The sequence below is a fragment of the Schistocerca cancellata genome, chromosome 3 (genome assembly GCF_023864275.1).
Source record: "Schistocerca cancellata isolate TAMUIC-IGC-003103 chromosome 3, iqSchCanc2.1, whole genome shotgun sequence".
NCBI classification, from domain to species: domain Eukaryota; kingdom Metazoa; phylum Arthropoda; class Insecta; order Orthoptera; family Acrididae; genus Schistocerca; species Schistocerca cancellata.
Window position 1 is genome coordinate 741,445,063 of NC_064628.1, and position 17,961 is coordinate 741,463,023.

General features: G+C 39.4%; 1 protein-coding gene across 3 annotated transcripts in view; it reads left to right on the forward strand.

The window, feature by feature from the left end:
* LOC126175748 (cyclin-dependent kinase 12) overlaps positions 1-17,961 on the forward strand; it is a 179,395-nt gene that overhangs the window by 128,426 nt on the left and 33,008 nt on the right. The window contains exon 14 of one of the 3 annotated variants that reach the window (XM_049922712.1): positions 13,525-14,080. The exons of the other annotated variants lie outside the window; for them this stretch is intronic. Within the exon in view, the coding sequence (XP_049778669.1) occupies positions 13,525-13,622 (98 nt within the window). The 3' untranslated portion in view covers positions 13,623-14,080. Of the gene's footprint in view, positions 1-13,524; positions 14,081-17,961 lie in introns of those variants that run through there. 3 annotated transcript variants of the gene reach the window in all.

Here is a 17,961-nt window from a genome sequence, read left to right on the forward strand (position 1 = left end):
TTACTACTATGTTGTAAAATAAACTTATTGTTTGCCATTTGTTTTGCTGCCTTTACAACTTTTTTGAATATGGATTTATAATGTTTCACATACACAGCAAAATGTCTGTTTTTGTTATATTTCAGTTCATTATGTAGTTGCCTCTTTCTGACACTAGAAATTTTTATACCTTGAGTTATCCATTTAATCTTCCTAGTCATTTTGTTACATTTGGTTTTAAGTGTAAAAGTTTCATTAAATATTTCAAGAAAGGTACCAAGAAATTTGTTAAAGTTAGTACTACTTGAGATACAGCTGTCATAAGGCCATTCAACCTCTCTTAACTGTATGACATTCGAAAGGAGAGTCATAGTACAATCTTGTCCTATGAAACCAATTACCTCTCTTAAAATTCTCAACACTCACAGTAACTGATGCTGTAACTGACTTAGTCAGGGAACGTTAACTGAATCAGAGAATCCAGGACTTTATGCACCTAGAAACATTAACTTAAAATTATTTTTCAAACTATTCAAGTTAATCTTCAGATATTTCCCCTGCTAAACATTCTAGTTATGCCCTTTTTCAGTCTATGGCTGGTAAGATGAAATTTATTGATATTAGCAAAGCATGGTTAAGAAAGTTACATACACTGTTTTTCCGAGTTTCCCTGATTACTTCTTTTTTAAAGGCAGATAACAATGAAAGCGACCGATTACTGTGTTTAATCCTCTTTTGTTGTTAATGTTACCCTGATTATGTCAATAATGAGTAATAACCTCATTAAATGTGGCAAAGTTCTTTAGGGCAGTAAATATACTGCAAAAACCGGTCTTAGCCTATCATTACATTATGTATGTCACTCGGAACTTAAGATTTTACTTCTGTTTTCATCCCTATTTCTGCTTCCAGTACTACTTGGCCATTATTAACATTAATAAGTGAGGTAAATTCTGAGACCTTACCACGGATGTTTCTACAGTTTTTTAGTAATGGGCTGGGTGATGCTTAAGTACACTTAATATAACGGAGAAGTCAATCTGTAAAAGACTTTATGTCATTTCTACCTCAGAAAGGTAAAATAGTGCAGTTCGTGAACCAAAACAAAAAAGTAGTACTCTCTATGACTTGAATATCAATGAGTCTCATTGGAATTGGTAAACTCGTATAAGGACCTGGTGTAATAATTTGTAGTGATATGAAATAAAGTGATCATGTAGGCTCACTTATAGGTGACAGACTTCTATTCAGTGACAGAATACTATGGAAATGCAATCCATCAACAAAGGAGATTGTTTAACCTGGACCTGGAGGGACTAGGGAAGAAACAGGTAACTGGTGGGTCAGATATTGGCTGTTCGGCCAATCTATAAACCAGATATCCAGTGGCCGGTTATTCAACTGAATGTTGCCACATAGCATGTAGGTTTGAGTGAGCCCAAGGAGGTCAAGTAGTGACAATTGTGCAAATTCAAGTAAATTCAGCCATCGTTGTTCATGACTGAAGTGAGCGAATGGCATTGAGTGACTGACTTGACTGTCTGATTTGTTGCAAACTGTGATCACTTTCATTTGGTGTTATATAAGGTTACTACTGAAAATAAATTCTTAGTTACAAGATAAATGATGAAAAATGTCATTTGGGAATATTTTGAAACAGACAGCAACAATAATCAGTTTTTCAATTGTTTTTTGAGCTGAGTTCAAAATTATTGTGGTGGAGATGGAAAAAAAAGCAGGTATGTACCAAAGCTTTAGCTTGTCTTTTATTCTTTTGTTTTGAACTGTTTGATTACATTGATAAAAAAGGTGTTTACTCACAGATATGATGATTAATATGGTTAAGTAGGTACTATTTATTGAATACTTATTTTAAATAAACTTGTTGGGGATGTGCTGATGTTTTTGTGAAACCTAATCATAAAAAACCATTTAAACTAATAGAAAATATATAACCTACCATAAACCCAAAAAAAAACATTTTTTTTGTCTAAGAGGTACTTTGGCTATGAAAAATTATTTGAAAATGAAACATCTAGATAAATTGCAAGAAATGAATAAGGCACAGCCACTTCTGTGCCTACACCACCTTCATCCATCCATGGTACAAATTCGTGTTCAGCATCAACAGAAAAGTAATTGACTGCATCAGAATTGTTTGAAAGGAAATTGCTTTAGGATGTAAATGATGCAAAATCCAATGAATATTGTTATTTAATAGCAGAAATTATTGCACCAACAATGAGCAATTATATATAACAGAAAGGACAAGATTCACAAGACTCGTAGAACAAGTTTTACCGCACTATGAAAATCCAAGTCATACATTCATTTCTTAAGAAAATGTTCATGACATCTACAACACAATTTATGAAAAAATCAAAAGAATCATTTCAAATGCTCTGATGTTTTCTGTAACTTCTGATATGGGGACCTGTTTGCATAACAATTCCAGTTTCTTGAGTTTCACTGCTCATTGGTTTCTTCTGAATTCCAGCTTTAACACAGAGGTCTTGCAGTGAAGCCTTTTCTAGGTTGTCATTGTTGTTGTTGTTGTCTTCAGTCCTGAGACTGGTTTGATGCAGCTCTCCATGCTACTCTATCCTGTGCAAGCTTCTTCATCTCCCAGTACCTACTGCAACCTACATCCTTCTGAATCTGCTTAGTGTATTCATCTCTTGGTCTCCCCCTACGATTTTTACCCTCCACGCTGCCTTCCAATACTAAATTGGTGATCCCTTGATGCCTCAGAACATGTCCTACCAACCGATACCTTCTTCTGGTCAAGTTGTGCCACAAACTTCTCTTCTCCCCAATCCTATTCAATACTTCCTCATTAGTTATGTGATCTACCCATCTAATCTTCAACATTCTTCTGTAGCACCACATTTCAAAAGCTTCTATTCTCTTCTTGTCCAAACTATTTACCGTCCATGTTTCACTTCCATACATGGCTACACCCCATACAAATACTTTCAGAAATGACTTCCTGACACTTAAATCTATACTCAATGTTAACAAATATCTCTTCTTCAGAAACGCTTTCCTTGCCATTGCCAGTCTACATTTTATATCCTCACTACTTCGACCATCGTCTGTTATTTTGCTCCCCAAATAGCAAAACTCCTTTACTACTTTCTCATTTCCTAATCTAATTCCCTCAGCATCACCCGACTTAATTCGACTACATTCCATTATCCTCGTTTTGCTTTGGTTGATGTTCATCTTATATCCTCCCTTCAAGACACCATCCATTCCGTTCAACTGCTCTTCCAAGTCCTTTGCTGTCTCTGACAGAATTACAATGTCATCGGCGAACCTCAAAGTTTTTATTTCTTCTCCATGGATTTTAATACCTACTCCAAATTTTTCTTTTGTTTCCTTTACTGCTTGCTCAATATACAGATTGAATAACATTGGGGAGAGGCTGCAACCCTGTCTCACTCCCTTCCCAACCGCTGCTTCCCTCTCATGCCCCTCGACTCTTATAACTGCCATCTAGTTTCTGTACAAATTGTAAATAGCCTTTCGCTCCCTGTATTTTACCCCTGCCACCTTTAGAATTTGAAAGAGAGTATTCCAGTCAACATTGTCATAAGCTTTCTCTAAGTCTACAAATGCTAGAAACGTAGGTTTGCCTTTCCTTAATCTTTCTTCTAAGATAAGTCGTAAGGTCAGTATTGCCTCACGTGTTCCAGTATTTCTACGGAATCCAAACTGATCTTCCCCGATGTCGGCATCTACTAGTTTTTCCATTCGTCTGTAAAGAATTGGTGTTAGTATTTTGCAGCTGTGGCTTATTAAACTGATTGTTCGGTAATTTTCACATCTGTCCACACCTGCTTTCTTTGGGATTGGAATTATTATATTCTTCTTGAAGTCTGAGGGTATTTCGCCTGTCTCATACATCATGCTCACCAGATGGTAGAGTTTTGTCAGGACTGGCCCTCCCGAGGCCGTCAGTAGTTCTACTGGAATGTTGTCTACTCCGGGGGCCTTGTTTCGACTCAGGTCTTTCAGTGCTCTGTCAAACTCTTCACGCAGTATCATATCTCCCATTTCATCTTCATCTTCATCCTCTACATCCTCTTCCATTTCCATAATACAGGTTGTCATACAGAATAATATCTAACAAGGGTGCTTAATACACTTGCAGATCACTGTGATATTGACCGCAACAAAATATATTAACTCATTCATGACAATGGCACTAACACAGTGATAGGTGTTAGGATGGCTGAGTAAGATTCTACTGTTTCATCCATTTGCTTCAGAAGGTTGTATCTGAATCATTTAATATCCAGTGTGAAGTAGCAGGAATAGTCACTACTGGCAGACATTTTATAGTGGACTTGAGTTGTTTGAGCTTACGTAAAGGGTAAAAATCGTAGGGGGAGACCAAGAGATGAATACACTAAGCAGGTTCAGAAGGATGTAGGTTGCAGTAGGTACTGGGAGATGAAGAAGCTTGCACGGGATAGAGTAGCATGGAGAGCTGCATCAAACCAGTCTCAGGACTGAAGACCACAACAACAACAACAACAACAACAAAGAAAAATTGTTGGTTGTTCAAAAGAAGCTAAATTTACTGGAGCAACAATTGGTGCAAGATATCAGCACATTATGGAATTCCACATTTTTTATGGTGGAGTGTGTGCTGGAACAAAAATGTACTTTCCCTCTCTATGTAGCTTACCATGGTACACACACTAATTTGATGTCTCCAGTGGTGTTTGCTGAAGCATTGCATTTAGCTTTTGAAACCTTTGAAGAAGTAACAAAATAAGTTCTGACCTCTCCTAAGTATCTAAAGTAATACCATATGTTGCGGCATTAAATAAGTATGTAGATAAGATTGAGACGACGTGAAGAACCCGTGACTTACCACACCTGAGAGCATTGTTGAAAGGTGAATTAAAATGTTATTTCAGTCTATTAAGTGAAGATCCAAATCAGTTGATTGCAATCTTTCTAGACTCAAGATTAAAGACAGACTATTTGGGGATTCTTGCAGCCAAAAGAGCTCAACAGAAGATTCTATTGGAATTCTATGAAGAATCTTTCACCAATAACAGTACACCTCCAGTGCCTGCTAAAAGAAGCATAGAGGTGAGACTGAACAAATGTGACTTGCAAAGCTCATGACATGTTTGGGACTGGTTTAGTGAGGTGGCAAATGAAAGTAACCAGTGTGATTGTCAAGAAACAAACACGACTACAAGCAAGGTTGGCTATCATCTGAAGATAGTTCAGATCAGCCACAATCACAACCCTTGTATTTGATTGTCTGCTAATGCAATGGATTACCTAAACTGGACAAAGTTTGTTCAAATTTATCTTTCAGCACCTTGCAGTCCTGTACGAAGCAAAAGACTTTTCTCTGAAGTTAATCTTGTTTATGAAAACAAGCAAAATCGCTTATTACATCTTAATGGCAGAGAAATTGGTGTTCATTCACCAAAATTTGCCCTTAGTTCATTATGAGTACTAATTTATTTTTTGTTAAAGTGAATAATAAATTGTGTATTGATTAGAAGATAGTGTGGTTTTATTTGTGTTTAGAGTATTTTGTAGAGTCTTGTTCCACAAGGTAGCTAGGGAGAGGATGTTGTTATGGGTGGCCGGTATCCTCTGTCTATAACACCAATGCACACATGGATTAATATGGTTCTTTATTTATATGAAGCTGCTGCTTAACTTGAATAGAGTCCATGTTGTGGTACACGCTCATCAGTAATAATCCTCTTGCAGACAATATCGGTAATCTTGTTATTACAAATTTTAGTCTCACTGCTAGTCCCACTATAATCACTAATCTGGTCGCTATGTACTGTTGTAGCCTGTGGTGTGCTCTGTGACTATATTGACAGACACCAACTGGATGAGTGAGTCGATTGAGGCCCTCTGGTCAGCAGTGGTGGCCTAAATACAAGCTGTCGAGAGAGCTTTGGCGGCGTGTTGCTTGTTGGTGTGTCTCTGGCCTCTCTCACGATACGAATGCTTGATCCAGTGCCTGCTACTGATCTTCGCACTACATCTTTGCTGACCAGTGTGCTGGCAACAGCTTACATCGGCACATTCCTCGCCAAAATACTGCACCATTGTTGTGTAGAAAGGATGTGAACGACAACAGGTGGGGGGTGGGGGATGGAAAGGATGCTGGACATAGAGATGAGCTGTGAGCTGTGGCTGTGGAGGATGGCATACTTCTGACCATCCCGAGGCAACAGGTAAACCCTTTAGAAAACTGCTACCAGGGCGTATGTCCAGGCCTGAGGGCTTGTCTGGGGGTGATGATGGCGACGATGGATCCACATCCAATGGGTCAGTGAGCAGGGATGGTGAGGGTGAGGGCGTATTGTCCTCGTGGATGCCCTGGTGGCACCGGCAGGTGGCTGCGAAGGCAGTGCAGTCCTGTGAGGCCATAAATATGAGGGAAGAAAAGCAGCAGAGTCACGGGGAAAATGATACGCAAGAATTTGGTTATGGTGGCGGCACTGCACACCATCGGCACCTGCAATCAAATACATAAAAGAGCCAATGCGTTCCTGGATCACGCCTCTTTCCCAGTGCCCATGGTTTCCATAAACCCTGAAAAGAACAAGATCGCATGAAGCAAAACGATACTTGTGGAACATTGGCAGCACAGGATGCTGAGGTAGGTGTAGCAAGTGTAGAAGTGTCCGATGGTGGCGGCCGTGCAGAAGTTCCACCAGTGATCGTACGTCTTTTGGGTGGGAGCAATAGGAGGCGAGAAAGAGTTGCAGCACCTGTTCCCATGTGTGGGTGATGCAAAGCTTGGCCATTTGTTGTTTGAAAGTGTGCACAATGCATTCTGCTTCTTCGTTGGACTGTGAGTGAAATGGAGCACTTGTTAGATGGTGAATTCCATATCATTCACAAAACTGTTCAGTGTCACATGAAGTGAACTGTGGTCATTGTCTGACACAAGTACTTACAGGAAACCTACTATCCAAAGTATGGAGGATGACATTTGAATTGTGCTAGGTGATGTAGTAGCAGCCATAGGCACTGCAAATGGGAACTTGGCTGAAAGAGTCTACCACTATGAGCCAATGAGTGTTCCAAAATGGTCCTGCAAAGTCAATGTGCACTCATTGCTATAATGATTGAGTCCTAGGCCAAGCTGCGAATGTCTGTGGTGGAGCGGACTGGTTTTCCACTCATGCGTGACACTGTGACATCATCTGTTGAATATGGGCGTCCATGCCCTGCCAAGTACAGTGCTGGCGCACTAACTGTTTAGTGTGCTCAATTCCCTAATGTCCATGATGGAGCAATCCCAATACATCCTTTTGCAACACTTTGGAAATAAGGATACGCGATTCTCCACCATTATTTTGAACTAGACTCACACCTTGTTGTACTGAAGGATTATGCCAGTGTGCAAAATATTGGCACACTATGGAGTTCTCAATACTGTTCAATGAGGAGGCCAAGATGTGTGAATGTAATGCAACAGAATCTTGAGATCTGGGTCTGCTTCCATGGCCTGTGCAATTTTTCTGTTGTGCAAGGGAAAAGATTCCAGCAATTCAGAGTCCTGTGCATCAATTTGGCAACAAGATGCGGCAGATGCATCAAAATCAAAGTCTGGGTCAATCGAAGATGCAAGAGGGTGTCTCCATAGCCATGCTTGGCCATAGGTCTGTACACAATTTCATACTTATGCTGTGAAAGCAAGAAAGCACAACATTGCGATTTTGGAACAGTGCATGTAGGAACCGACTTTGGTGGATGAAACAATGACTGGAAAGGCTTGTGATCTGTCACTAATAAGAACTTGCGACCATACAAATAGTGATGGAATTTTCTCACACCATACGTAGTAGTGAGAACTTCTTTTTCAGAGTGCCGAGTTTGAATTAACAACTTTGAGGGAAAAGCAATCGATCTCTCCTGTGCACCAATTCTGTGTGAAAGCACAGTACCGATTCCATAGGAAGAAGCATTGACTTGCTAAAGTAAATGCACTAAACATCTGTTGCTGAGCAGGGCATTTTTGACACACACAAAAGGTACATTTTTGTGATGCAAGCAACGCAATGGAGCTGCAATCTGTGAGGCATTTGGTTCTGAACCGAATGTAGTATGTCACCTTGCTTAGTACTGACTGCAGTTCAGACACATTGTGAGGAACAAGCAGGTCACAGATTGCGAGCAAATGAGATTGGGAGGGGTGCACTCTCTGACTGTTTATTACTTGTAGTTCAGTTTGAAAAAAGTCATACTTTTCTAGACGATGCTAGGGTCCTGCTTCTGATAACATTCAAAAAATAGTATGCAAATTTGCAATGTGTTCCTCTGGTGCACGACCTGAGACGACAATAACGATGAGGTACTTTGAACAAAATTGCACTTTTGCAGTCAGCTTTTCCAAGCCCATTGAAAAATGGCAGGTGCAGAGCAACTGCCAGAGGGCAAATGCAAATACTTAAACAGTCCTAAGTGTGTATTTATGACAAACACTTCCTGTGATTCTTCATCCAATGGAATTTGCAAGTAGGCATCACACAAATCTGTCTTAGAAAAATAGCATCCTGCACCAAGCCTGTCCATGAGTTCCTCAGGGCGAGGTAATGTATAAGCGTCAACCACTTTTTGTGGGTTGACTGCAGACTTGAAGTCAACACAAATGTGAATGCAATCAGAAGGCTTAGGCAACAAAATGAGACACTTGCCCATTATAAAGCTTGAATAGGAGCAATTACATCATTATCTGCAATTGTTTGAATTCACTGGGTACTTTGCCGCTTAATGCAATGGTATTGGGGTGAGCCCGGAAAAACTTGGGCTGTCCAATGTCTTTCAATGTAATATGCATTACAAAGTTAGTAGCTTTTCCCATTCCTTCTGAATATAGTCCAGGAAATTCTTTAATCAAGCTAGCTGCACTGCCTTTTTATATAAAATCAGGTACTGGAAGTACATTGTCTTGGATGCGAAGTCCAAACAAATCAAAGGCATCTGAATGGAACATGTTCTCACTGTGTCTTGATTTCAACACAAGAAAGTTCACTGACCTAGTGTGAGATTTGTAAGTGGCAGGCAAACTACACCATCCAAGCACTGGGATTTCCTGTCTGTTGTAAGCAGTGAGGCACTTGCTAGATTTAGAAAGGCATGGTGAATCTAACTGTTCATATGTGGCACAATTAAGCAAAGTTACTGAGGCACCTGTGTCTAACTGAAAGTTCACATGACGGCCAGCAATTCTTAGTGAGACAAATAGTTTGTTAGAACATCATTGCACAGCACTAGGGTGAGAAGGAGGCACAACCTTAATTTTAATTTTGTCAGAATCTGTTGTAGGTTTTGAAAACAAAATATTCACTGCATGTGCATGATCTTGTTTTTTCTGGGAGCAGGCAAAATTGACATTTTGGTGCTGTTGCAAACAAATTGTTTGGACATGGCCTTTTTTTCCACATTATCATGTTGCATTATGTAATGGGCAATCCTCTCTTTTATGGCAAGCAGAACATCTAGAGCAAGACTTCACTAAATTCACAGGCTTGTTTACATGTCTATGTGGCTGTCTGCACGGCTACATACATGCTTGTTGTTGTGGCTACTTGGGGCGGTCGTGAACAAGATGCAACTCAACCTGACAAATCGAGACCTGGTCAAACTTACCAGCTGATATGGCACCTGTATCATATTGCTCTAAGATTCACAATACTTGGGGAAGTGATAGATCAGAGTACTTGAAGATCTGTTCCTGTATTCTACTATGAGGGACATTGAATGTTATTGCATCCCATATCATTAAATCACTGTAAAAGTTGCTGCAACTACACTTGAATTTACACTTCCTGGTCATGCCCATTAATTCAATGTGCCATGGTCAGTATGTCTGTTCTGGCTTTTTCTGCAAACGAAGAACTGATATCTAGCTGCAGCTACTTGGACTTGCTCAACACAATATTTAGTTACTGCAGCGATTACTTGGTCGTAGCTGAGTTTGTTGGAAGGAGGTATTGTAATTTTACAGTATCTTAAACACAATGAACTTGACAATGTGCTTGGAACTGAGTCAGGTATTTGAGCCAATCTTCTGCTGATTCCTTAAATTGCAGGAATGGTGGTGTACCAGTCGGTGGCACCTGTTGGGCTGGTCGGTTGGACAGTTGTGGTTATGTGGCAGATAAAGCTTGATTAGCCAGTAGTTATACTGTTGTCAGTAGGGTAGCAATTTGTTGGTTAGATCCATCACACTGGCCGTCTGCAGCTGAGACATGGGGGCAGGGGATGGAGGGGGCAGGGAATTCACGGATTATGCTAGTACATTATATAAAAAAGCAAAGAAAGTACTGTTGTAGCCTGTGATGGGCTCTGCAACTATACTGACAGGTGCCAAGTGGAAGAGTGAGTTAATTGAGGTCCTCTGGTCAGTGGTGGTGGCCTAATTAGTGCTGTCAAAAGGGCTTTGGCGGCGTGTTGCTTGTCGGTGTGTCTCTGGCCTCTTTCGTGATAGGCGCACTTGATCCAGTGCCTACTATTGATCTCTGCACTAAATCTTTGCTGACCAGTGTGTTGGCGACAGCTTACACAAGATGAATCTTACATGTGAATTAAATGAAGTCAACTTTGCAAAATTTTCATAATTTATTGTAAATCCAGTATCCACTGGATATTCACCTACCACCTGGTATCTGGCCCAATAGTAAAATTAACCTGGATATGGCAGATACTAGATAGTTGTTGGATGTACATTTCATCCCTAAATAGGACTAATGGCAGATATTAAACTTATACAGAGAGATGCAGCACAAATGATCATAGGTTTGTTTGTTTTTATGAAATAGTGTCATGGAGATGCTGGATAAACTGAATGCCCAGATGCTTGAAGACAGATGCAAACAATCTCGCGAAAGCCTACTTACACAGTTTTAAGAACCAATTTTAAATGAATAATCAAGCAATACACTGCAACCATCTACGTATCACTTCCATGGGGGGTAGTAAAGAGAAGATTTGACTAATTATAGTGTGTACCGAGGTGTTGAAGCAAACAATCTTCCCGCATTCTGCACACTAGTGGAATGGGAAGAAGTGCTAGTGACAGGTAGGGTTGGGAAGCACCGTTTACAGTTAACAGTGGTTTTCAGAGTTTAAATATTGATATTGAAGCTTCCATTTCAAGTCTATAACTGATAGCAAATAAATAGAGCTTTTGATAACGTCAGGTTGTTGAAAATTTCTACAAAAGGTGACATTCTTGCCAGTCTTGATCAAAAGCATGGAAGTGTACCAGAGTTCAGTGATTCTCAATACTTTTAGTGTGATCCTGTTGGTGTCTTTGCATATTAAGTGCTTCTGAAACACTGTGCATAGAATTAACAACCCAAGTGTTGATGAAGTTCAATGAGACATTCTCAGATATATTTTGAGAGTGAAAACTCCCAGAAAGGAAGATGTATGGGTTCATGTTTCCATCAGGTTCATAGTTCCAACTTGTCACAAATGTTAAACCAATAGATACTTCTGAAAGAATCAAGTAGCGGTGTCTCACTTTACTGTGTGTAAGTTTGAACACAGGGAATCAAGAAACTTCAAGGGGGTGGGGGGAGCTCACTGCATTCATAGCTTTCAGTAAGCCATACATGCATCCTAGTTTGTGCCAAGTGGTATGTACGTCAGGGAGCTCAGTGTTCATCAGCTGGGTTCAAGTTTGGCCACAGATCTTACAACTGTTATAAACACTCAGAGTGCCTCAGCTGAACCACAGAGAGTATCAAGCACCTACCACAGAAAAGGATGACTAAAATTAGTAATGGAGCTCATTTCACAAGACAAAATGTGTTTCTGGTTTTAAAAGGAAAGCAGCGTGGTTTTATTCTGATAGCTGAAACTGATAAATCAATTCAGGTGGAAGCACTAATAAAATTAGAAACAGAAGGGTGAATTAAATGTAGAAGTTGAGATGCACTACTCTCTCAATTCTAGCAAGGGCATATTCGCATAGCGTGATATAGTGGAAATGGGTACCTTGGAAATTAAAGAAGAATGGGCATCAGAGGGAATAGTCCAACATGTGAGAAATGACATGAAGAAATAATGAAGAGTGGGAGAAGACAATCGTTCTCCTTGTAACTTTCAATACACAGTCACGACCTGACTATGTCACAACAGGCTCCCTGTGTCTTATCAATATGCCTAATTTATGCAGAGATATGATGTGAAACTAAATTTCAAAGCTAAGCTGCCGGGCAATGTGAATGTGTGGTGCACGTTGGCAAAAGTTGTTAATGAAGCTAATCAATTTTGGCACATTCCAACTTCTTTACCATGAAACTGTAAGTTGCGTTTGTTTTCAGGATAGCTTTATGCCATGAATAGGTGCTGATGGGATATAAATAGTATCATTTTAAGAATGTAATATGAGATGCTGCAATATTTGAGTAATTTTTGTTCGTGATATGAACATCGAAGTATTGATGGGTGTCACAGCTATTGAGCGAAATGCATTTAAAAGAAAATACATAAACAAATCAACTAAGAAAAGGTAAAAATATGGCCATGGGACTGGTGATGTGTACATCCCAAAATTTACATGGTTTACTTTATTGGATTGAGTATTGAGCAAAACTGTTACAGAAGGAAAAGCTATACAACTTTGGTAAGCTGAACTCCGTATTTAATATTATTTTATTTGATTTTCTGAGATAAATTAATGTCTATTAATTTTTTAAATGCCGCCATAGCATTGATCTGCCTTCAAGAAAATAGTTAGCAAACCATTCTCTTCTTAATCTGGCCTGTTTCAAATAATCAATTCTGCCAGATTGCAGCTCCACATAGTCAGTCCCTCTGGGTTTATGCTCCTCCTTGTGCCCAACTTGTGGTCTTTACTGTAGTCATCTTCTTCATATATTAACTGTGGCTGTACATGCCACAGTGGAGATGTTTTGCACCAGCAGTTACGAATCACAAATGTATAGCTCTACCGTTTTATGTCATTTATGTATGGCTGAAATGGTACTGGCTTTTTATGCAAGCACACTGTAGAAATCAAAACTATGAATCAATTTTTCACATGATATGCTTGTAAGTCAGTGGACCATGCTTTGAGGAAGGCTCCGTGAAATAAGGAGTTAAAGGAAATGTGTCAACACCAAGTAGCATTGTATATTTTGGACTGTGTAGCTGATTTTAGAGTACTGCTGCATAAATGCTACCTCCGGAAAGCCTTAAAAGCTTCACCTATTTTAACATACAAGGCGCAGTAAGTATTGTCTGATACAGCAAGGGGAACAATGTTAAATGTGCCCTTGTAGCTGTGGAATTCTGAAACAGTTTTTGATGGAGACTTTCATCACAACATGTTTCCCAGCAACTATAGTGAAACTTGGAAAGTGTAACTGGATGTTGAAGCCCTTAATTAAAATCCTCCTCAGTTTGAGATATCTGTAAGGAAAAGCAGATTTCATATCACAGTTCTGTGATTCATAATAATGCTACTTAGATCTCATGCGGTATGCTTCAGCTTAATTTATGACAACCAAATTCTTTTCCTTCCAGGATGCAGGAGTGAATCTTACTTGTTGAGAAACAAACTGGCATGGTTTGGAGGATGCAGTAATTTTACAAAAATCACCCACAGTGAGAACTGTAGGTGAAGGTACTGAAGCTGGACTTGTGCTGTCCAGCAGCAGATCATCTTTAATGTCACAAAGATCTCTTGCAAAGAGGAAGCAATCTATGAAAATAAAGATTACTTTTTGCATTTGGAAAATCAGTAGATGCTCTTAGAGCAGGCCTGAGGAAACATACAAAGCAGCCAGCTCCACTAAGAGTGTTGCTGTGCAAATGGGGAATCTGTCCTTTAATACAATGTGGAACTAATGGTAGAAATACAAAATATTATCTCTGCAAAGCAAAAAGCTTTCATGCCAGTAAGAGGGAGAAATGGAGCTTCTGGCCTGGAAGACTTTCATGCTGAAAAGGTGGCAGATGTGTTACAGTAACATATGATTATGGTGGTTTACTGTGAAACTGTTTTGTAAGAACTGCAAGCACTTTATGTTGCATCTATTACATTATATTTTTGTTCTGTATCCTATTAAAGTGAAAAGTAAATAAAAACTTGGAAGTTGAAAATGTTTATGTGTGTTCTGCTTTGTATATTACACTATCCTCTTTCCTTTTACTTGTTGATCTATGTAAGAAAATACGTGAAATGTTTTGATGCCATTCATAGATGGTTGAAATTGCTGCAGTCTTCTGACCTTTCAACGAAGTTGCTAGCACTCAACATGCCATCTCTTTAACCAGTCACTAATTCAAACATATTTCTTTGTCTTCTTCTTTTCCTTTTGGTTTGATTTCAAGGAGAGAAGCATTGTCTCTGCCATTGCTAATTTAGCTGCCAAAATATAAAGTGAAAACTGAAGGGTACACTAATTTGTAGACAGCCACATACAAAACTAGTTTTGTATTGCTGGTTTCTCGAATCTAGTTTCACAATTTAGTGTCTCTTTGTAATTTACACTTTACATCCAAAAACCTATATGGTGTTACAAATGCCATTATTTTAGTCCTATATCAAAGATTTGTAAAAAAAAGTAATGTGTAGAAAATGTGGAATGGCTGTCTATTAACCTGCCTCTGGCTGCCCACCTCCAGCCATGCACATCAACTGCTCTGCCATCCACTCTGGCGACAAGACTGCCTAATATTCAACAAGGAGAAAAAAATTCAAGAAATAAAAGTGACAAAAATGGATACCATGTGCAGACAACCAGTAACCTCCATTGTTTTCCATCTCTTTTGCTTGTTTGATGAAGAAGCCTGTCCCTAAAGTAGAAATTTTGATGAGAAACAATACCCATTGAAGCAGGAACAAATGACTGTACATAGATCTACAGTTTTACTTACAAAAGGAAACAAGGTAAGGAAACAGCAACCCATGCAGTTACAATAAAAGAAAAAAAGTCAAATTTAAAGTTATGTTTAGAGAAAACAATGTGAATATGAAGTGCCTTCCAACAAACGCATTGCCCATCATCCATGAAGCAGAAAGAGACTTGGGAATGGGCATAAAATGTTAATCATAGCCAGTCCCAGGTATCATAAGTATGATATTGACACAACTGACTAATGAGGAGGACATCATGAGCCTAGATGTCTTGACATCAGAACTGCTGAGCCCCTCCACGTCCTCCCATCAGTTGGTGGCTCTGCACCCCAATACAAAGTTGGTCAAAAATTAAAAACGCAGTGCTAAAATAGATTCTATAAATCAGTGGAATTTTAAGGGGGAGGATATTGAGACTACTCGTAGAGGAAGAACATTTCTGTGTATGTTTTTAAGATATTCCTTCTTGAAAGACTGATGCTTCTCTACTTGGAGGCTACAGTTTCCATAGAATAGGTGATGTTAGCAGTGATACAACAAAAAACGTGTGGTTGGCGAGATCTGTTTGTTCATCAAGGATACGTATATCTCCTCACTTATGCCCTTAACCACAACACTGCAAATAGTGCTGTCACAATTCATGCTCATGATAACAAACCAGTGAGTTTTATGTACTGCTTGCCACCCAAGCTTTTCAACAGTGTCCGTCAGAAAACTTACTGCTGAGCTCCTCATGTCTTCCTTCTTTTTGAAGACTTTAATGTATGTAATGCGCTATGGGTATCTATCATTATCTGTCCCAGGTGTCAAACGACTGAGGCTTTCACACTAACTTAGCACATCTTGGTGATGAACATGATCATTGATTTATTTTTGTACAGCTACACGGTCAGCTAAAGTCATAGACCTCTCATTTTGCTTACCTACTTTTGCAGACACTGTTCAGCAGAATGTGAATCACACAACCTGTATTGAAGTAACTACTTTTCCATTTGGATCCATCTGCTAGACAGAGCAGATTCTGCAAGCAAGGTGCTGAAATGGATACTTCATAGGCAGTTACTTGTTTTCAGACAACATGAAGTGTCTATGCCTGGGCAGATTACATCAGAATTGCTATCCCCAGGCAGTTGACATATACAGTGATCTGTACCAAAGTCATCAGAAAAACCTCTGAGAAGGCCTACCCATTGATAGAATGACAAGTGTCATCCTGCAGTAAGGGGACAGATGAGCTGCTATGCGAAGTTTCAGGCAGTGCCAACATTGCTGAAAACCTCTCAACGTTTTGGGTGTCAAGTGTGAAACTGAGGAGAATAATTAAGAGGATAAGAAGAGGTCATTGTAAGCATTCTCGAATGCTGTCAGCAGATCCAAATTGCAAGAAAACTGCAGTAAGCAATGAGGAATATTTGCAGGTGACATTTGAGACTACCTATAGCAGCTGTAGAAGATTAGAGGTTGTCTCCTCATATCAGGGAACATCACCCAGTCAATGGTTGACTTTTATATAAGCTTTCTGTCACTATCTGGTGACACACTAAGGAGTGATTGTGATTCTTGTTCCACTAACAATGTAGAACTGCCCCTTCTTCCTGTGGGAACTGGATTCTGAATAGTCCACAGCTTGTCATATTGTGACCTGTGATGATCCGTTAACATACGGCATACTAAAGCAGTTGAACCAATGGTTGGAGCAAGTCCTCTTTCATCTTTTAAATATATTTGATTGACAAAAATATTTCTCAGCTCTTGGAAAGAAGTCAGTTTTGATCTTAAAATTAGGAAAGGACAGTACTTGCTTCAGAAGTCATAAGAATGTGTCTTATGAACTACATATGAAACACCATGGTGGTGCATGGTCAATAGGTGCATAATATGGGTTCATGTAATTCTACCACTATAATGTCATTTTCACTGAGTGTTTAGGAAGTATCGCTCCACCATTAGTAACTTGACACAGCTAGAAGTGATAATTCAATAGGCTTTTGATGGAAGAAACATATTTATCTTTATTTTTTGACGTGGAAAAGTCTACGGTAGTACTTGTAGGCATGACAGTCTGCTGCAGCTCCATGAATACAGTTTCCATCGACATCTGCCCACATTCATGTGGCCATTTCTATTGGAAAGATTCTATGTTCTAGAGTCATGACTATCCTAACTAAACACTTTAAGAAGAAGAACTGCATCCCACAAGAGCAGGTTTTAAGTGTAACCATGTTATTCCTTACGATAAACAGTATTACATTCATGGGAAGAAGTCCTGTACAGTGCTCCTTAGTACTAGATGATTTCTCCATTTTCTGTGCATCCTCTAGCCTCCTGGTACACTAACTTCAAATAACTTGTGGAAATGCAGGTGGGTAATGTCCTCAACAACAGCCAGTGTTTCAACGGCTGAGCACCCCATCATTTTGTAGACATAAATGCTATGAGAGTTTGATGTACAGAGCATTTTAAATCCTAAGTGGTTGAGGTTGCACCTGCCCAAAAACCAAAATACAGCATATGCAGAAAGACAATAAATACTGCAAACAACTAGTGCTATCATCTAACCAAAGAAGAGCAATGCTAGACATTATCAGTAGTGAAATAGAAATCAGCAACAGGTGAGCAAGTAGTGCTAACTCTGTCCCTCTATTGTTTAACCAGGTAGACAGCAGGATTCCAACCAGAATGTAGGTAAACGCCCCCATCTTTATTTATAAGGTCACTTGCTATTTTAATGTCAGCCGCTTACTTAATGACACTATCCCAGTAAATTGAATTGCACACCAGACACTCTGTGTTGTTATATTCCATAGGATAACTGGTGCAAAGGGAGTGTTCTACAGTCCCAGATGTGTTTGGCTGTTGTAAAAATGTGTGATGCTTGTTCTCTATGTAATGGCTCTGCATGGTCCTAATAGTATGACCAATGTATGGCAAGCCACAATTGCAGGGGATACATTAGACACTCATCTTATGCAAACGAAAGTCATCCTACACAGACCCTAAAAGGGCTGTCATCTCAAATAGTTGTTGAAAACACATTTCCAGTTGTGTTTCCTCATTATACTACCAATCCTGTTGGAAATACTGTCTAGATAAGGAAGAAA